We start from the raw sequence: 20398 nt of genomic DNA, 5'->3' as shown, positions 1-20398 counted from the left end.
TCATTATCAGAAGCACGAGGAGGCCACAGAGATGCGCTGCAGCAGGCACACACTTCTTTGGGAAACAGCCGCTACAGCAGGCTACGTCTGATGGATTTCAAAAGAAGCTGCTTACTTAAGGCCGCATTTGGGAGTATAGCAAGACCATGAAGACATCTATCTGAGCAGCCAGGAGACAGCAACACCCCTATCCTGGTAGCCACCGGCATTTCTGCATATGCCATGTTAGTCCAGACTTTTAGATGGCAACATGGAGTGAAGAGGAATTGTCTCCGGCCACACTGAAAATATGGTTAATGTAGATCAGAAAAAAAAAAATTATTTCATCGATGTATATGTTTTAATAAAATTTAGTAAACATTTAAAAACAAACAAAAACAGCAGTACGAGTGCCCTTCTTTTGGTGGAACTAATGCATCATCTTCTGGATCAACAGCAGTGGCTGTGGTTCTTAGTGAGATCCCGTGGGGTTTGACAGAGATGTACACACAGAGATCGCTGTCTCCCTGGGAGCTCAGTCCGGCCACGTGCCTCAGAGCAGGGCCGACGCCGCGGCCATGGAGACCCAGGGCAGCTGAGGGGGGCCGAAGGGTGGGGCCGAAGTGTGGGGCTGGGGCGCCTGTGACGTCACAGTGCGTCACAATGCGGGGCTGGCATCGAGGCCATCAGCAGGCAGTGCTGCTCCACTTTGGCCTGGGCCAGTGGTGAGTGCAGCAGCAGGGGGAAAGCTGTGCTGGGCCGGGCGCAAACAGCGGCCCGCGAGGTCTTTGGGAGCCTGCAGTGCCGGCAGCGAGCGCTCAGGGCACCCTGTGAGCGGCTCTCGGGGCAGTCAGCAGCAGCGCCGGCCTCAGCCCCCTGCTTCCTTTCAGCTCCCTCGGCCCCGCTCCTACCTGAGCCCACGCGCTGCGGCTCCCGGCCTTGCTCCCCCAGCCGTGCGCGAGCTCCCACCCAGCCCCACTGATATCCCCTCTCTCCTCTCTTTCAGATCATGGCTTTGGCGTTTTTCTTCGCCTTGTTGGCGCAGAGAGTGTCTTTTGTTGGCGATGTATTGGATGCGGAAACACTTGAACGCATGCGTCAGCGTGAGGTGTTTCTGCAAGAGCAGATGACACAGCAGTGGCTGTACATAGAGAACTTGGAGAAGAGCAGGATGGGCTTTCGAGCCCCGCTGTTCTCTCCATTATCCTATTGGAAAATTTGGAATGTCCTTCTTCTTCTGGTTCTATTGTTCTGCTTCACAAGGAAGATCTATAAAAAGTTCCAGGCCATTCGAAGCAGCACTGACGAGGAGAGCTCCGTCAGTAAGATGGAGCAGCAGGAGCCGGAGCAGCAGCAGGAGGAAGAGGAGGATCTTCTCTTTGCTGATTTGATCTGGCCAGTCCGAACCCATCAAACCAACTGCAGAGAGGTGCATTTGCTGTTCAGTAGCCTCATCGATATCTGCCAACACATCTTGGTAGATACTTTTTATCCAGTACCGGAGTGTCCCATCGGGGTGGGCAGTGTCTACGAAGGCTGGTATCCTGCTGAGAACATACCCGTCTTCTGCCTGCTTGTGCCACTGATGGCTCCCCATGGGCACGTTTTCCGCCTGGATCTGGGCACCGCAGGGGTACTGCCAGCAAGGAACTCCCGTATCCGTGTACATCTGGAATGCACGTGCGGGAGGGAGCAGCAGGTGGGTATGCGGTGCTTCCTCCACAGCTCCAAGAAACAGCTGAGAAATCAGCACCCCAGCCTCCTAAAGGAGCTCTGCACTGACTCCTACCTAGATGTGGAGAAGACTGCCCGCTGGTTCCAGGCACTGATCAAAGATGCCTGGGATCGCATGCGTTTTCCAGAGGAGTGCAGACTTTATGTGGAGGAGACCGGCCGCCCCTGCAGGCTTTCTGTGACAGATTTTTACAAACAAGTCTTCCTCGTTAACATATTGTTTGGCGTCCAGCAAGACAATACAGACATCTTTCTGAGCAGCCAGGAGATAGAGGCTGGTAAAATTCCCAGCACGACCTGGCCACAGAGTTGTGCGGTGGCAGAGGTGAAGTTCTTCCAGCACGTAGCTGCCCGTGCCGAGGAGAGCAATGTCTATGTCAGATATATGCAAGTGGGTGCCTATATCCTGGCGGGCCTCAACTTTTCTACCTACGAACTGAAGACCATGCTCATGCAGCTCCTGAGTGCCATCCCTTTGGAAAGCTGGCAGGGGAAGTATTTTCTGCAGCGGATGGATGACATCTTGCACTACCTGCGCTGCTGCGTGGAGGTGAATCGTCTGAACCATTTCTTCATAGGAAATGAGGACGTGCCCGCGGAGATTATCTTGCCGCAGGAATTCCGAGCGTCCAAACCGCTCAACCTCTTCGAGTACCTGGTCAATAGTCCGGTCAGACAAAAACAGGCGCTGGAGGAGGTGGATGAGCTGCAAGATCGGCTCGCAAGCCTGCTGATCTATGGGAAATGAGAGATGCCCACATGTCCCACAGATGAGCACTCTGGACACGGAGAAGACGCCACTCAGCAGGCAGTGGGAATTGCTCCTGAATTTGTTCTCCACAACAAATCCACTGTGGAGTAACCACAGTGCTGCAGCGAATGTGAACAAGGGAGTAGCTGGTGCTAGATGTGCTGTGCTTCCTCCACCACCCTGAGGACCAGCTGAGGAGAGAGCAGATGCCCAGCATCCTACAAACCCTCTGCAACAACTCCTACCCAGACACGGAGAAAACTGCGTAAAATTGCAGTGCACTTGTCCCACAGACGAGCACGCTGGACACGGAGAAGACACCACTCAGCAGGCAGTGGGAATTGTTCCTGAATTTGTTCTCCACAACTAACCAACAGTGCGGTAGCCAGAGTGCTGAACTGAATATGCATGAGGGAGCAGCTGGTGTGAAACAATGCTGTCCTTCCTCCACCACCCTGAGGACCAGCTGGGGAGAGAGGAGGTGCTCAGCCTCCTACAAACTCTCCAGGATATGGAGAAAACTGCAGCCTGGTTCCAGGAACTGGTGGGAAAAACCTGTCTGGATATGCCTCAAGTGACAACAGCGTGAGTTGCTGCCCTCCAACCGATTCTGCAAGCTCCGGCTGACAACCACCTCTTGCAGAGTCCTCTGGATTGAGCTCAGGCCTGGTATACAGCACGAGGACTTGGACACATTTCTGTCCTTTGAGTAGACTGGGGCTGTCATTATCAGAAGCACGAGGAGGCCACAGAGATGTGCTGCAGCAGGCACACACTTCTTTGGGAAACAGCCGCTACAGCAGGCTACGTCTGATGGATTTCAAAAGAAGCTGCTTACTTAAGGCCGCATTTGGGAGTATAGCAAGACCATGAAGACATCTATCTGAGCAGCCAGGAGACAGCAACACCCCTATCCTGGTAGCCACCGGCATTTCTGCATATGCCATGTTAGTCCAGACTTTTAGATGGCAACATGGAGTGAAGAGGAATTGTCTCCGGCCACACTGAAAATATGGTTAATGTAGATCAGAAAAAAAAAAATTATTTCATCGATGTATGTTTTAATAAAATTTAGTAAACATTTAAAAACAAACAAAAACAGCAGTACGAGTGCCCTTCTTTTGGTGGAACTAATGCATCATCTTCTGGATCAACAGCAGTGGCTGCGGTTCTTAGTGAGATCCCGTGGGGTTTGACAGAGATGTACACACAGAGATCGCTGTCTCCCTGGGAGCTCAGTCCGGCCACGTGCCTCAGAGCAGGGCCGACGCCGCGGCCATGGAGACCCAGGGCAGCAGAGGGGGGCCGAAGGGTGGGGCCGAAGTGTGGGGCTGGGGCGCCTGTGACGTCACAGTGCGTCACAATGCGGGGCTGGCATCGAGGCCATCAGCAGGCAGTGCTGCTCCACTTTGGCCTGGGCCAGTGGTGAGTGCAGCAGCAGGGGGAAAGCTGTGCTGGGCCGGGCGCAAACAGCGGCCCGCGAGGTCTTTGGGAGCCTGCAGTGCCGGCAGCGAGCGCTCAGGGCACCCTGTGAGCGGCTCTCGGGGCAGTCAGCAGCAGCGCCGGCCTCAGCCCCCCGCTTCCTTTCAGCTCCCTCGGCCCCGCTCCTACCTGAGCCCACGCGCTGCGGCTCCCGGCCTTGCTCCCCCAGCCGTGCGCGAGCTCCCACCCAGCCCCACTGATATCCCCTCTCTCCTCTCTTTCAGATCATGGCTTTGGCGTTTTTCTTCGCCTTGTTGGCGCAGAGAGTGTCTTTTGTTGGCGATGTATTGGATGCGGAAACACTTGAACGCATGCGTCAGCGTGAGGTGTTTCTGCAAGAGCAGATGACACAGCAGTGGCTGTACATAGAGAACTTGGAGAAGAGCAGGATGGGCTTTCGAGCCCCGCTGTTCTCTCCATTATCCTATTGGAAAATTTGGAATGTCCTTCTTCTTCTGGTTCTATTGTTCTGCTTCACAAGGAAGATCTATAAAAAGTTCCAGGCCATTCGAAGCAGCACTGACGAGGAGAGCTCCGTCAGTAAGATGGAGCAGCAGGAGCCGGAGCAGCAGCAGGAGGAAGAGGAGGATCTTCTCTTTGCTGATTTGATCTGGCCAGTCCGAACCCATCAAACCAACTGCAGAGAGGTGCATTTGCTGTTCAGTAGCCTCATCGATATCTGCCAACACATCTTGGTAGATACTTTTTATCCAGTACCGGAGTGTCCCATCGGGGTGGGCAGTGTCTACGAAGGCTGGTATCCTGCTGAGAACATACCCGTCTTCTGCCTGCTTGTGCCACTGATGGCTCCCCATGGGCACGTTTTCCGCCTGGATCTGGGCACCGCAGGGGAACTGCCAGCAAGGAACTCCCGTATCCTTGTACATCTGGAATGCACGTGCGGGAGGGAGCAGCAGGTGGGTATGCGGTGCTTCCTCCACAGCTCCAAGAAACAGCTGAGAAATCAGCACCCCAGCCTCCTAAAGGAGCTCTGCACTGACTCCTCCCTAGATGTGGAGAAGACTGCCCGCTGGTTCCAGGCACTGATCAAAGATGCCTGGGATCGCATGCGTTTTCCAGAAGAGTGCAGACTTTATGTGGAGGAGACTGGCCGCTCCTGTAGGCTTTCGGTGACATATTTTCACAAACAAGTCTTCCTCGTTAACATATTGTTTGGCGTCCAGCAAGACAATACAGACATCTTTCTGAGCAGCCAGGAGATAGAGGCTGGTAAAATTCCCAGCACGACCTGGCCACAGTGTTGTGCGGTGGCAGAGGTGAAGTTCTTCCAGCACGTAGCTGCCCGTGCCGAGGAGAGCAATGTCTATGTCAGATATATGCAAGTGGGTGCCTATATCCTGGCGGGCCTCAACTTTTCTACCTACGAACTGAAGACCATGCTCATGCAGCTCCTGAGTGCCATCCCTTTGGAAAGCTGGCAGGGGAAGTATTTTCTGCAGCGGATGGATGACATCTTGCACTACCTGCGCTGCTGCGTGGAGGTGAATCGTCTGAACCATTTCTTCATAGGAAATGAGGACGTGCCTGCGGAGATTATCTTGCCGCAGGAATTCCGAGCGTCCAAACCGCTCAACCTCTTCGAGTACCTGGTCAATAGTCCGGTCAGACAAAAACAGGCGCTGGAGGAGGTGGATGAGCTGCAAGATCGGCTCGCAAGCCTGCTGATCTATGGGAAATGAGAGATGCCCACATGTCCCACAGGTGAGCACTCTGGACACGGAGAAGATGCCACTCAGCAGGCAGTGGGAATTGCTCCGGAATTTGTTCTCCACAACAAATCCACTGTGGAGTAACCACAGTGCTGCAGCGAATGTGAACAAGGGAGTAGCTGGTGCTAGACGTGCTGTGCTTCCTCCACCACCCTGAGGACCAGCTGAGGAGAGAGCAGATGCCCAGCATCCTACAAACCCTCTGCAACAACTCCTACCCAGACATGGAGAAAACTGCGTAAAATTGCAGTGCACTTGTCCCACAGACGAGCACGCTGGACATGGAGAAGACACCACTCAGCAGGGAGTGGGAACTGCTCCCAAATGTCTTCTCCACACTGGAACGGCCAGATCCCATGGCAATGAAGAGGGTGCTGCGTGGATTCTTGAAGCAGAGACTCCTCAGACCATCTGGGCAGACAGCACCCGGCATCTCAGAGTGAGCCTGTTTGCCCTGGGAACATCTTCCTCTATAAACACAGGCAACGGAAGGCTTGCTTGAAGAAACTGTTCTGAAGAAGTAGAGCACAAAGTATTTTGTGACTTGTAGAAATACCACGTTTCAGTAGCGTATTTTAGAATTTCAGTTGTTGAATTCTGTGATTAATTCTCACTGTTCAAACTCAAATCTTTTTTAATTGTTGTCAGTAGTATGGGTGTAGTATTATAGACTAGAAGGCATGTTGTAAGGCTATTCTGTTTTGATAATAACTGTAATAAACATACTTTTTTGTAACTTTACATGGGTTATAGAGTTTGATTCAGCACATCAAAATCCTCTGCCCATAACTCTTTGTCAAAGAAAGCAGGAGTAGGGTGCTGACTGCTCGGCTGCCACAGAATTGGGTAGCGTGCTGTAGAAAAGGTGACCACTGCTCTCCCACCTCCTCCCTCACACAGTGGTGGCACTCTTCCTCACTTTGGCAGCTCTGGGTGTTTCTGAGACCCTGAGTATTTTGGGTAAAGGTCTTTAAGCTTTCAGTAATCGTCCATCAAATGAGCTGTATGTGTCTGAGTGCTGCAGAAGCCCAGGCTTCTTTCTGCTTGCAGTTGGACTGCAGAATGCAGCCATTTCTTCCATGACGTGCAAACTGACCAGAGTCCAGCTTGCCTACTCCAGCAGCTTGGCAGAATCCTCTTGAAACTGGGGTCAGGTGCTCTCCACACATCTTCCACAGCAGTGTTCTGCCATCTTTTTCACACAGAAGATTTTCACCCAGAGGGTGGTGACGCACTATAAGGGGTTGCCCAAGGAGGCTGTGGATGCCCCATCCCTGGAGTCATTCAAGGCCAGGCTGGATATGGCTCCGGGCAGCCTTGTCTCATGGTTAGTGACCCTGCACATAACAGTGGGGTTGAAACCAGAAAACATCATTATGGTCCTTCTCAACCCAGGCCATTCTATTATTCTAAGATATGCTTCTATAATCCTTTCCATTTAGCCGAAGTGCTCCTATACCAATGCACACAGAATGCGAAATAAACAGGAGGAGCTAGAAACCATGGCACAATTGGGGAACTGTTACCTAATTGCTACCATGGAAACATAGTGGGATGAATCCCAGAATTGGAATACCCTGGAACGTGCCCAGAGAAGGGCAATGAAACTGGTGAGGGGCCTGGAGCACAAGTCTAATGAGGAGCTGGGATTGTTTAACCTGAAGGCTCAGGGGAGACCTCATTGCAGTCTACAACTTCCTGAAGGGAGGCTGTGATGAGAGTCTTGGCCTCTTCTGCCAGGCAACAAACGGAACCCAAGGAAATGGCTGCAAGTTGTACCAGAAGAGGTTCAGAGTAGAAATAAGAAGGAACCTTTTTTCCTCAGATTGGTCAAGCACTGGAATGGCTGCCCAGGGAGGTGGTGGAGTCGCCATCCCTGGCAGTGTTCAAGAGGCATCTGGATAAGGAGCTACGAGATCTGGTTTAGAGGTTTGCTGTAACTACAGTAATGGGAGGATGGTTGAACTAGATGATCTTCTAAGTACTTTCCAACCTCGTGATTCTGCGATCAAAGAAACAGCTGCTGTACATTTCCCTCTTTCCCCTCAGTTTAAGCTTCAGGTCCTCAGACAGCCATAACGGTCGCCTGCCTTCCCTGCTCCACTACTTCTGCTGGGGCTGCCCTCCTGCAGCAGTGACAGGGCCAGGCATTCCCTGCAGCCTGAGGAGGCTTGAACTGCGGCACGGACATTCATGCTTTCAGTCTGAAGCTCCACGTCCCTATTAGAAGCAGCTCGCCGCCGTGTGGTGACCGTGGCTGCACCTCGGTGTGTCCAGAGAGAAACGACCCGTTAAGTGACTAGTTAAGTGCTAAGTGCTACGTGTTAAGCCCCGTCCTATATAGCAAGGTGTCCTGCCCTGCCTGCTCGCCGATCCGCTCGGAGTTTGCCGTGAAAATCACCGGCTTCACAGCGAGATTTCAGCGCTCCCCCCTTGAGGAGAGGCGCGAAATGGCGGCTGACCGTTTTTCTCCTCGTCAGAACGGCCCACGTGACTCACACAGCCCAACCGCTCAGCTCCGGCCCTCAGGCTTTTACTAGGAAGATGGCGGGACGCTGAGCCCGGGCAGCGCCCGCTTCACGTCAGCCGCGCCCGAGAGAGCTGCCGGGCTGCTCTGTTATATCAGGGTTCCTTGATGAGCAAGGGCTGGCTGAAGTGCCTTTCAGTTTTCACCCTGCGTTCTACTGCTGCTCTCTAAACTGATGGCGTGATGAGCGCAGGGCATGACGCAGCCCGGCTGCTGGCAGCTGAGTTGACTGCAGCCATACAGGTGAGACTTCATTCTAGGTTAGGCCTTGTGACTTGTGGAATTAAACTCTGTAATCCAGAGACTGGTTATAAAGCAGGTATGTTTATTCCAGCGTTGTGCAGCGCCGGGTGCAAGGGGGATAGCTCCTCCAAACTTGCACCCCGACATGTAACATCGTGACACAGATAGAGGTACACCTCATTCACAGTCAGTGATTTCCTGGAATTCTGATACATATTCAATAGTCCTTTAGCATGCAGACCCCCTCTTGCTATCACCCATCTTATCAGGGAGATGCAACTCCTGATATTAAAACTTCTAATCCCCTCCTCGCCAGGTGTCTCAGGGAGACTCACTTATCTGCATCCTTCCTGCTCTCACAGACCCACTGTCTCCATTCCTTGTTACTCTAACTAACTAGATCATTCCTTTTCCCACCTACAAACTACATTTAACTATCCCCCTTTGTTCTAAATTCCAACAGAGCCTCTGCTTCTTGCTTCACTGTTCATTCTCCCCTTTTCTTTAATCTAGCAGGATTTTTCTCCTGCTAGATCATTTCTTTTCCAGTGTGTGGCATCTAGCTATTCTGTTATTCCCTTAATTGCACTTTTGTATAATTTATATGTAGTTAATCCAGTCTATGTTCTTGCTGATTGTCACCCACCAAAACAGTGACTCAAATGCTGCAGCAATTTGATTTCTTGCCTTAAATTTATCAGGGACACCTGTAGGTACCCCGACTGAATCTATAGACATTTCTTTTTCAAATGCCAGTGTGAATGGTATAACTAATTGAACAAGCGCACAGGTGCCTCTCCAGTTAGATGGTTAAGTTGGACCATAAAATCTTTCCCTAACAGTACCACCAGAGATCTGCCCTGGAGATTCCCAATCTTGAATAATTTCCTGCTGAATCCTCCGTAACATTCAAGACCTCACTGCATAAGGAAGTTTCCTATAGGCCTGGTAGCCTTCACACCCTGCCCTGAGAGGCAAGCTGTGTGGCTACCTACCGCTGTAGAGATTGCAGGAGGGATCTTGACATCTGTATCAGGCATTGGAGGAAACAAGAGAGAGATCTGCAGTCTCTGTTTCCCCAGGCAGTTTTCTCTTGGTACAGGGCAATCGTGCATCGCATTCTCTTGGGGTCCTTGGTCCACTCCAGCAGAAAGGGCACCACATGAGCTATGGGCCGTCTTGATGCACAAGCATAGCAATTGCTACGCTTGAGACTCTGGGCAGTACACTTAATCCATTCTACCCGGGCATTAATGTCCCCATATCTTGTTTCGATTTCCAATGTTTGCCTAAGATCTTTTATCTCCTGAACTGTCATAACTGCAGGGTTTTTAGGGAGATTTTCTAGCCCTCTTTAAGCTCTTCCCTATCCTGGACATTCTGGGTATTTTCAAGGAGTGGATACGTCCAGCCTCAATAGGCAGTTGTTCACCATACATCATTCCGTACACTACAAGAGTCCCTTATTCACATCAAAACTATCAGTTGGTCCCTCCCCTGCATTATTTTCAAATTTTACACTTTCCAGATAATTATCAGGATAACAAATGGGTACAGCAGTAAAAACTTCTTGTTACAACATGGAAAATCTTTTGTGAGCATGAGTTCTATATAGGTTATGATACTGTCCCACTTACATATACAATTTATTTACCTATTTGAGGAGAAGTTCCCACTTTTATATTTACCAGGGGCTCCTGGTAGCACCAAATTTTTGAAAGCCCTGGAAATCGATCTAATTGTTCTGCTACTCTTATTTATCTCAATTTTTTTTATCTCAGTATATAACTTATGGTTAGTGCCTATATCCTGACGAGCCACACCTTTTCTGCAGCGGATGGATGACATCTTGCACTACCTGCGCTGCTGCGTGGAGGTGAATCGCCTGAACCATTTCTTCATAGGAAATGAGGACGTGCCTGCGGAGATTATCTTGCCGCAGGAATTCCAAGTGTCCAAACCGCTCAACCTCTTCGAGTACCTGGTCAATAGTCCGGTCAGACAAAAACAGGCGCTGGAGGAGGTGGATGAGCTGCAAGATCGGCTCGCAAGCCTGCTGATCTATGGGAAATGAGAGATGCCCACATGTCCCACAGATGAGCACTCTGGACACGGAGAAGACGCCACTCAGCAGGCAGTGGGAATTGCTCCTGAATTTGTTCTCCACAACAAACCAACAGTGCGGTAGGCAGTGTGCTGAACTGAATATGCATGAGGGAGCAGCTGGTGTGAAACAATGCTGTCCTTCCTCCACCTCCCTGAGGACCACCTGGGAGAGAGGAGGTGCTCAGCCTCCTACAAACTCTCCAGGTTATGGAGAAAACTGCGACCTGGTTCCAGGAACTGGTGAGAACGGCCTGTCTGGATATGCATCAAGTGACAACAGTGCAGCGTGAGTTGCTGCCCTCCAACTGATTCTGCAAGCTCCGGCTGACAACCACCTCTTGCAGAGTCGTCTGGATTGAGCTCAGGCCTGGGGTACAGCACGAGGAATTGGACACATTTCTGTCCTTTGAGTAGGCTGGGGCTGTCATTATCAGCAGCACGAGGAGGCCACAGAGATGTGCTGCAGCAGGCACACACTTCTTTGGGAAACATCCGCTACAGCAGACTACGTCTGATGGATTTCAAAAGAAGCTGCTTACTAAAGGCAGCATTTGGGGGTATAGCAAGACCATGAAGACATCTATCCGAGCAGCCAGGAGACAGAGACAGCAACACCCCTATCCTGGTAGCCACCGGCATTTCTGCATATGCCATGTTAGTCCAGACTTCGAGATGCCGGGGCCACATGGAGTGAAGAGGAATTGTCTCCGGCCACACTGAAAATATGGTTAATGTAGATCAGAAAAAAATTATTTCATCGATGTATATGTTTTAATAAAATTTAGTAAACATTTAAAAACAAACAAAAACAGCAGTACGAGTGCCCTTCCATTTGGTAGAACTAATGCATCATCTTCTGGATCAACAGCAGTGGCTGCGGTTCTTAGTGAGATCCCGTGGGGTTTGACAGAGATGTACACACAGAGATCGCTGTCTCCCTGGGAGCTCAGTCCGGCCACATGCCTCAGAGCAGGGCCGACGCCGCGGCCATGGAGGCCCAGGGCAGCTGAGGGGGGCCGAAGGGTGGGGCCGAAGTGTGGGGCTGGGGAGCCTGTGACGTCACAGTGCGTCACAATGCGGGGCTGGCATCGAGGCCATCAGCAGGCAGCGCTGCTCCACTTTGGCCTGGGCCAGCGGTGAGTGCAGCAGCAGGGGGAAAGCTGTGCTGGGCCGGGCGCAAACAGCGGCCCGTGAGGGCTTTGGGAGCCTGCAGTGCGGGCAGCGAGCGCTCAGGGCACCCTGTGAGCGGCTCTCGGGGCAGTCAGCAGCAGCGCCGGCCTCAGCCCCCCGCTTCCTTTCAGCTCCCTCGGCCCCGCTCCTACCTGAGCCCACGCGCTGCGGCTCCCGGCCCCGCTCCCCAGCCGTGCGCGAGCTCCCACCCAGCCCCACTGATCTCCCCTCTCTCCTCTCTTTCAGATCATGGCTTTGGCGTTTTTCTTCGCCTTGTTGGCGCAGAGAGTGTCTTTTGTTGGTGATGAGTTGGATGCAGAAACGCTTGAACGCATGCGTCAGCGTGAGGTGTTTCTGCAAGAGCAGATGACACAGCAGTGGCTGTACATAGAGAACTTGGAGAAGAGCAGGATGGGCATTCGAGCCCTGCTGTTCTCTCCATTATCCTATTGGAAAATTTGGAATGTCATTCTTTTTCTGGTTCTATTGTTCTGCTTCACAAGGAAGATCTATAAAAAGTTCCAGGACATTCGAAGCAGCACTGACGAGGAGAGCTCCGTCAGTAAGATGGAGCAGCAGGAGCCGGAGCAGCAGCAGGAGGAAGAGGAGGATCTTCTCTTTGCTGATTTGATCTGGCCAGTCCGAACCCATCAAACCAACTGCAGAGAGGTGCATTTGCTGTTCAGTAGCCTCATCGATATCTGCCAAAACATCTTGGTAGATACTTTTTATCCAGTACCGGAGTGTCCCATCGGGGTGGGCAGTGTCTACGAAGGCTGGTATCCTGCTGAGAACATACCCGTCTTCTGCCTGCTTGTGCCACTGATGGCTCCCCATGGGCACGTTTTCCGCCTGGATCTGGGCACCACAGGGCAACTGCCAGCAAGGAACTCCCGTATCCGCGTACATCTGGAATGCACGTGCGGGAGGGAGCAGCAGATGGGTATGCGGTGCTTCCTCCACAGCTCCAAGAAACAGCTGAGAAATCAGCACCCCAGCCTCCTAAAGGAGCTCTGCACTGACTCCTACCTAGATGTGGAGAAGACTGCCCGCTGGTTCCAGGCACTGATCAAAGATGCCTGGGATCGCATGCGCTTTCCAGAAGAGTGCGAACTTAATGTGGAGGAGTCTGGCCGCTCCTGCAGGCTTTCTGTGACAGATTTTTACAAACAAGTCTTCCTCGTTAACATATTGTTTGGCGTCCAGCAAGACAATACAGACATCTTTCTGAGCAGCCAGGAGATAGAGGCTGGTAAAATTCCCAGCACGACCTGGCCACAGAGTTGTGCGGTGGCAGAGGTGAAGTTCTTCCAGCATGTAGCCACCCGTGCCGAGGAGAGCAATTTCTATGTCAGATATATGCAAGTGTGTGCCTATATCCTGGCGGGCCTCAATTTTTCTACCTGTGAATTGAAGACCATGCTCATGCAGCTCCTGACTGCCATCCCTTTGGAAAGCTGGCAAGGGAAATATTTTCTGCAGCGGATGGATGACATCTTGCACTACCTGCGATGCTGCGTGGAGGTGAATCGCCTGAACCATTTCTTCATAGGAAATGAGGACGTGCCTGCGGAGATTATCTTGCCGCAGGAATTCCAAGTGTCCAAACCGCTCAACCTCTTCGAGTACCTGGTCAATAGTCCGGTCAGACAAAAACAGGCGCTGGAGGAGGTGGATGAGCTGCAAGATCGGCTCGCAAGCCTGCTGATCTATGGGAAATGAGAGATGCCCACATGTCCCACAGATGAGCACTCTGGACACGGAGAAGACGCCACTCAGCAGGCAGTGGGAATTGCTCCTGAATTTGTTCTCCACAACAAACCAACAGTGCGGTAGGCAGTGTGCTGAACTGAATATGCATGAGGGAGCAGCTGGTGTGAAACAATGCTGTCCTTCCTCCACCTCCCTGAGGACCACCTGGGAGAGAGGAGGTGCTCAGCCTCCTACAAACTCTCCAGGTTATGGAGAAAACTGCGACCTGGTTCCAGGAACTGGTGAGAACGGCCTGTCTGGATATGCATCAAGTGACAACAGTGCAGCGTGAGTTGCTGCCCTCCAACTGATTCTGCAAGCTCCGGCTGACAACCACCTCTTGCAGAGTCGTCTGGATTGAGCTCAGGCCTGGGGTACAGCACGAGGAATTGGACACATTTCTGTCCTTTGAGTAGGCTGGGGCTGTCATTATCAGCAGCACGAGGAGGCCACAGAGATGTGCTGCAGCAGGCACACACTTCTTTGGGAAACATCCGCTACAGCAGACTACGTCTGATGGATTTCAAAAGAAGCTGCTTACTAAAGGCAGCATTTGGGGGTATAGCAAGACCATGAAGACATCTATCCGAGCAGCCAGGAGACAGAGACAGCAACACCCCTATCCTGGTAGCCACCGGCATTTCTGCATATGCCATGTTAGTCCAGACTTCGAGATGCCGGGGCCACATGGAGTGAAGAGGAATTGTCTCCGGCCACACTGAAAATATGGTTAATGTAGATCAGAAAAAAATTATTTCATCGATGTATATGTTTTAATAAAATTTAGTAAACATTTAAAAACAAACAAAAACAGCAGTACGAGTGCCCTTCCATTTGGTAGAACTAATGCATCATCTTCTGGATCAACAGCAGTGGCTGCGGTTCTTAGTGAGATCCCGTGGGGTTTGACAGAGATGTACACACAGAGATCGCTGTCTCCCTGGGAGCTCAGTCCGGCCACATGCCTCAGAGCAGGGCCGACGCCGCGGCCATGGAGGCCCAGGGCAGCTGAGGGGGGCCGAAGGGTGGGGCCGAAGTGTGGGGCTGGGGAGCCTGTGACGTCACAGTGCGTCACAATGCGGGGCTGGCATCGAGGCCATCAGCAGGCAGCGCTGCTCCACTTTGGCCTGGGCCAGCGGTGAGTGCAGCAGCAGGGGGAAAGCTGTGCTGGGCCGGGCGCAAACAGCGGCCCGTGAGGGCTTTGGGAGCCTGCAGTGCGGGCAGCGAGCGTTCAGGGCACCCTGTGAGCGGCTCTCGGGGCAGTCAGCAGCAGCGCCGGCCTCAGCCCCCCGCTTCCTTTCAGCTCCCTCGGCCCCGCTCCTACCTGAGCCCACGCGCTGCGGCTCCCGGCCCCGCTCCCCAGCCGTGCGCGAGCTCCCACCCAGCCCCACTGATCTCCCCTCTCTCCTCTCTTTCAGATCATGGCTTTGGCGTTTTTCTTCGCCTTGTTGGCGCAGAGAGTGTCTTTTGTTGGTGATGAGTTGGATGCAGAAACGCTTGAACGCATGCGTCAGCGTGAGGTGTTTCTGCAAGAGCAGATGACACAGCAGTGGCTGTACATAGAGAACTTGGAGAAGAGCAGGATGGGCATTCGAGCCCTGCTGTTCTCTCCATTATCCTATTGGAAAATTTGGAATGTCATTCTTTTTCTGGTTCTATTGTTCTGCTTCACAAGGAAGATCTATAAAAAGTTCCAGGACATTCGAAGCAGCACTGACGAGGAGAGCTCCGTCAGTAAGATGGAGCAGCAGGAGCCGGAGCAGCAGCAGGAGGAAGAGGAGGATCTTCTCTTTGCTGATTTGATCTGGCCAGTCCGAACCCATCAAACCAACTGCAGAGAGGTGCATTTGCTGTTCAGTAGCCTCATCGATATCTGCCAAAACATCTTGGTAGATACTTTTTATCCAGTACCGGAGTGTCCCATCGGGGTGGGCAGTGTCTACGAAGGCTGGTATCCTGCTGAGAACATACCCGTCTTCTGCCTGCTTGTGCCACTGATGGCTCCCCATGGGCACGTTTTCCGCCTGGATCTGGGCACCACAGGGCAACTGCCAGCAAGGAACTCCCGTATCCGCGTACATCTGGAATGCACGTGCGGGAGGGAGCAGCAGATGGGTATGCGGTGCTTCCTCCACAGCTCCAAGAAACAGCTGAGAAATCAGCACCCCAGCCTCCTAAAGGAGCTCTGCACTGACTCCTACCTAGATGTGGAGAAGACTGCCCGCTGGTTCCAGGCACTGATCAAAGATGCCTGGGATCGCATGCGCTTTCCAGAAGAGTGCGAACTTAATGTGGAGGAGTCTGGCCGCTCCTGCAGGCTTTCTGTGACAGATTTTTACAAACAAGTCTTCCTCGTTAACATATTGTTTGGCGTCCAGCAAGACAATACAGACATCTTTCTGAGCAGCCAGGAGATAGAGGCTGGTAAAATTCCCAGCACGACCTGGCCACAGAGTTGTGCGGTGGCAGAGGTGAAGTTCTTCCAGCATGTAGCCACCCGTGCCGAGGAGAGCAATTTCTATGTCAGATATATGCAAGTGTGTGCCTATATCCTGGCGGGCCTCAATTTTTCTACCTGTGAATTGAAGACCATGCTCATGCAGCTCCTGACTGCCATCCCTTTGGAAAGCTGGCAAGGGAAATATTTTCTGCAGCGGATGGATGACATCTTGCACTACCTGCGATGCTGCGTGGAGGTGAATCGCCTGAACCATTTCTTCATAGGAAATGAGGACGTGCCTGCGGAGATTATCTTGCCGCAGGAATTCCAAGTGTCCAAACCGCTCAACCTCTTCGAGTACCTGGTCAATAGTCCGGTCAGACAAAAACAGGCGCTGGAGGAGGTGGATGAGCTGCAAGATCGGCTCGCAAGCCTGCTGATCTATGGGAAATGAGAGATGCCCACATGTCCCACAGATGAGCACTCTGGACACGGAGAAGACGCCACTCAGCAGGCAGTGGGAATTGCTCCTGAATTTGTTCTCCACAACAAACCAACAGTGCGGTAGGCAGTGTGCTGAACTGAATATGCATGAGGGAGCAGCTGGTGTGAAACAATGCTGTCCTTCCTCCACCTCCCTGAGGACCACCTGGGAGAGAGGAGGTGCTCAGCCTCCTACAAACTCTCCAGGTTATGGAGAAAACTGCGACCTGGTTCCAGGAACTGGTGAGAACGGCCTGTCTGGATATGCATCAAGTGACAACAGTGCAGCGTGAGTTGCTGCCCTCCAACTGATTCTGCAAGCTCCGGCTGACAACCACCTCTTGCAGAGTCGTCTGGATTGAGCTCAGGCCTGGGGTACAGCACGAGGAATTGGACACATTTCTGTCCTTTGAGTAGGCTGGGGCTGTCATTATCAGCAGCACGAGGAGGCCACAGAGATGTGCTGCAGCAGGCACACACTTCTTTGGGAAACATCCGCTACAGCAGACTACGTCTGATGGATTTCAAAAGAAGCTGCTTACTAAAGGCAGCATTTGGGGGTATAGCAAGACCATGAAGACATCTATCCGAGCAGCCAGGAGACAGAGACAGCAACACCCCTATCCTGGTAGCCACCGGCATTTCTGCATATGCCATGTTAGTCCAGACTTCGAGATGCCGGGGCCACATGGAGTGAAGAGGAATTGTCTCCGGCCACACTGAAAATATGGTTAATGTAGATCAGAAAAAAATTATTTCATCGATGTATATGTTTTAATAAAATTTAGTAAACATTTAAAAACAAACAAAAACAGCAGTACGAGTGCCCTTCCATTTGGTAGAACTAATGCATCATCTTCTGGATCAACAGCAGTGGCTGCGGTTCTTAGTGAGATCCCGTGGGGTTTGACAGAGATGTACACACAGAGATCGCTGTCTCCCTGGGAGCTCAGTCCGGCCACATGCCTCAGAGCAGGGCCGACGCCGCGGCCATGGAGGCCCAGGGCAGCTGAGGGGGGCCGAAGGGTGGGGCCGAAGTGTGGGGCTGGGGAGCCTGTGACGTCACAGTGCGTCACAATGCGGGGCTGGCATCGAGGCCATCAGCAGGCAGCGCTGCTCCACTTTGGCCTGGGCCAGCGGTGAGTGCAGCAGCAGGGGGAAAGCTGTGCTGGGCCGGGCGCAAACAGCGGCCCGTGAGGGCTTTGGGAGCCTGCAGTGCGGGCAGCGAGCGTTCAGGGCACCCTGTGAGCGGCTCTCGGGGCAGTCAGCAGCAGCGCCGGCCTCAGCCCCCCGCTTCCTTTCAGCTCCCTCGGCCCCGCTCCTACCTGAGCCCACGCGCTGCGGCTCCCGGCCCCGCTCCCCAGCCGTGCGCGAGCTCCCACCCAGCCCCACTGATCTCCCCTCTCTCCTCTCTTTCAGATCATGGCTTTGGCGTTTTTCTTCGCCTTGTTGGCGCAGAGAGTGTCTTTTGTTGGTGATGAGTTGGATGCAGAAACGCTTGAACGCATGCGTCAGCGTGAGGTGTTTCTGCAAGAGCAGATGACACAGCAGTGGCTGTACATAGAGAACTTGGAGAAGAGCAGGATGGGCATTCGAGCCCTGCTGTTCTCTCCATTATCCTATTGGAAAATTTGGAATGTCATTCTTTTTCTGGTTCTATTGTTCTGCTTCACAAGGAAGATCTATAAAAAGTTCCAGGACATTCGAAGCAGCACTGACGAGGAGAGCTCCGTCAGTAAGATGGAGCAGCAGGAGCCGGAGCAGCAGCAGGAGGAAGAGGAGGATCTTCTCTTTGCTGATTTGATCTGGCCAGTCCGAACCCATCAAACCAACTGCAGAGAGGTGCATTTGCTGTTCAGTAGCCTCATCGATATCTGCCAAAACATCTTGGTAGATACTTTTTATCCAGTACCGGAGTGTCCCATCGGGGTGGGCAGTGTCTACGAAGGCTGGTATCCTGCTGAGAACATACCCGTCTTCTGCCTGCTTGTGCCACTGATGGCTCCCCATGGGCACGTTTTCCGCCTGGATCTGGGCACCACAGGGCAACTGCCAGCAAGGAACTCCCGTATCCGCGTACATCTGGAATGCACGTGCGGGAGGGAGCAGCAGATGGGTATGCGGTGCTTCCTCCACAGCTCCAAGAAACAGCTGAGAAATCAGCACCCCAGCCTCCTAAAGGAGCTCTGCACTGACTCCTACCTAGATGTGGAGAAGACTGCCCGCTGGTTCCAGGCACTGATCAAAGATGCCTGGGATCGCATGCGCTTTCCAGAAGAGTGCGAACTTAATGTGGAGGAGTCTGGCCGCTCCTGCAGGCTTTCTGTGACAGATTTTTACAAACAAGTCTTCCTCGTTAACATATTGTTTGGCGTCCAGCAAGACCATACAGACATCTTTCTGAGCAGCCAGGAGATAGAGGCTGGTAAAATTCCCAGCACGACCTGGCCACAGAGTTGTGCGGTGGCAGAGGTGAAGTTCTTCCAGCATGTAGCCACCCGTGCCGAGGAGAGCAATTTCTATGTCAGATATATGCAAGTGTGTGCCTATATCCTGGCGGGCCTCAATTTTTCTACCTGTGAATTGAAGACCATGCTCATGCAGCTCCTGACTGCCATCCCTTTGGAAAGCTGGCAAGGGAAATATTTTCTGCAGCGGATGGATGACATCTTGCACTACCTGCGATGCTGCGTGGAGGTGAATCGCCTGAACCATTTCTTCATAGGAAATGAGGACGTGCCTGCGGAGATTATCTTGCCGCAGGAATTCCAAGTGTCCAAACCGCTCAACCTCTTCGAGTACCTGGTCAATAGTCCGGTCAGACAAAAACAGGCGCTGGAGGAGGTGGATGAGCTGCAAGATCGGCTCGCAAGCCTGCTGATCTATGGGAAATGAGAGATGCCCACATGTCCCACAGATGAGCACTCTGGACACGGAGAAGACGCCACTCAGCAGGCAGTGGGAATTGCTCCTGAATTTGTTCTCCACAACAAACCAACAGTGCGGTAGGCAGTGTGCTGAACTGAATATGCATGAGGGAGCAGCTGGTGTGAAACAATGCTGTCCTTCCTCCACCTCCCTGAGGACCACCTGGGAGAGAGGAGGTGCTCAGCCTCCTACAAACTCTCCAGGTTATGGAGAAAACTGCGACCTGGTTCCAGGAACTGGTGAGAACGGCCTGTCTGGATATGCATCAAGTGACAACAGTGCAGCGTGAGTTGCTGCCCTCCAACTGATTCTGCAAGCTCCGGCTGACAACCACCTCTTGCAGAGTCGTCTGGATTGAGCTCAGGCCTGGGGTACAGCACGAGGAATTGGACACATTTCTGTCCTTTGAGTAGGCTGGGGCTGTCATTATCAGCAGCACGAGGAGGCCACAGAGATGTGCTGCAGCAGGCACACACTTCTTTGGGAAACATCCGCTACAGCAGACTACGTCTGATGGATTTCAAAAGAAGCTGCTTACTAAAGGCAGCATTTGGGGGTATAGCAAGACCATGAAGACATCTATCCGAGCAGCCAGGAGACAGAGACAGCAACACCCCTATCCTGGTAGCCACCGGCATTTCTGCATATGCCATGTTAGTCCAGACTTCGAGATGCCGGGGCCACATGGAGTGAAGAGGAATTGTCTCCGGCCACACTGAAAATATGGTTAATGTAGATCAGAAAAAAATTATTTCATCGATGTATATGTTTTAATAAAATTTAGTAAACATTTAAAAACAAACAAAAACAGCAGTACGAGTGCCCTTCCATTTGGTAGAACTAATGCATCATCTTCTGGATCAACAGCAGTGGCTGCGGTTCTTAGTGAGATCCCGTGGGGTTTGACAGAGATGTACACACAGAGATCGCTGTCTCCCTGGGAGCTCAGTCCGGCCACATGCCTCAGAGCAGGGCCGACGCCGCGGCCATGGAGGCCCAGGGCAGCTGAGGGGGGCCGAAGGGTGGGGCCGAAGTGTGGGGCTGGGGAGCCTGTGACGTCACAGTGCGTCACA

The 20398-nt window shown here is 52.5% G+C and overlaps 4 protein-coding genes across 4 annotated transcripts; all 4 read left to right on the top strand.

The window, feature by feature from the left end:
- Positions 1 to 642: 642 nt before the first annotated feature.
- LOC140252560 (inositol 1,4,5-trisphosphate receptor-interacting protein-like 1) lies at positions 643 to 2461 on the top strand. Its single transcript, XM_072337399.1, has 3 exons — positions 643 to 704; positions 1243 to 1301; positions 1380 to 2461. The coding sequence occupies exons 1-3, from the start codon at positions 643 to 645 to the stop codon at positions 2459 to 2461; spliced, it is 1203 nt and encodes a 400-aa protein (XP_072193500.1).
- Positions 2462 to 11971: 9510 nt separating this feature from the next.
- LOC140253564 (inositol 1,4,5-trisphosphate receptor-interacting protein-like 1) lies at positions 11972 to 13444 on the top strand. The gene has a single exon (XM_072339243.1). It carries the CDS (start codon positions 11972 to 11974, stop codon positions 13442 to 13444), a length of 1473 nt encoding a protein of 490 aa, XP_072195344.1.
- A 1451-nt stretch (positions 13445 to 14895) lies between these two features.
- LOC140253566 (inositol 1,4,5-trisphosphate receptor-interacting protein-like 1) lies at positions 14896 to 16368 on the top strand. The gene has a single exon (XM_072339245.1). The coding sequence runs from the start codon at positions 14896 to 14898 to the stop codon at positions 16366 to 16368; it is 1473 nt and encodes a 490-aa protein (XP_072195346.1).
- A 1106-nt stretch (positions 16369 to 17474) lies between these two features.
- Positions 17475 to 19292, top strand: LOC140252558 (inositol 1,4,5-trisphosphate receptor-interacting protein-like 1). Its single transcript, XM_072337397.1, has 3 exons — positions 17475 to 17536; positions 18074 to 18132; positions 18211 to 19292. The coding sequence occupies exons 1-3, from the start codon at positions 17475 to 17477 to the stop codon at positions 19290 to 19292; spliced, it is 1203 nt and encodes a 400-aa protein (XP_072193498.1).
- Positions 19293 to 20398: the final 1106 nt, after the last annotated feature.

The sequence above is a fragment of the Excalfactoria chinensis genome, chromosome 5 (assembly GCF_039878825.1).
Source record: "Excalfactoria chinensis isolate bCotChi1 chromosome 5, bCotChi1.hap2, whole genome shotgun sequence".
NCBI lineage: Eukaryota > Metazoa > Chordata > Aves > Galliformes > Phasianidae > Excalfactoria > Excalfactoria chinensis.
This window is presented reverse-complemented; position numbering and strand designations above follow the sequence as displayed.

Excerpts from the sequence above, each read along its gene's own strand:
- LOC140252560 (XM_072337399.1), top strand. The coding sequence starts at position 643 with ATGCGGGGCTGGCATCGAGGCCATCAGCAGGCAGTGCTGCTCCACTTT. Across the intron at positions 705-1,242 it reads CACTTTGGCCTGGGCCAGTG|GAAGATCTATAAAAAGTTCC; the intron begins GTGAGTGCAGCA and ends CTGCTTCACAAG. Across the intron at positions 1,302-1,379 it reads TGACGAGGAGAGCTCCGTCA|TCCGAACCCATCAAACCAAC; the intron begins GTAAGATGGAGC and ends TGATCTGGCCAG.
- LOC140253564 (XM_072339243.1), top strand. The coding sequence starts at position 11,972 with ATGGCTTTGGCGTTTTTCTTCGCCTTGTTGGCGCAGAGAGTGTCTTTT.
- LOC140253566 (XM_072339245.1), top strand. The coding sequence starts at position 14,896 with ATGGCTTTGGCGTTTTTCTTCGCCTTGTTGGCGCAGAGAGTGTCTTTT.
- LOC140252558 (XM_072337397.1), top strand. The coding sequence starts at position 17,475 with ATGCGGGGCTGGCATCGAGGCCATCAGCAGGCAGCGCTGCTCCACTTT. Across the intron at positions 17,537-18,073 it reads CACTTTGGCCTGGGCCAGCG|GAAGATCTATAAAAAGTTCC; the intron begins GTGAGTGCAGCA and ends CTGCTTCACAAG. Across the intron at positions 18,133-18,210 it reads TGACGAGGAGAGCTCCGTCA|TCCGAACCCATCAAACCAAC; the intron begins GTAAGATGGAGC and ends TGATCTGGCCAG.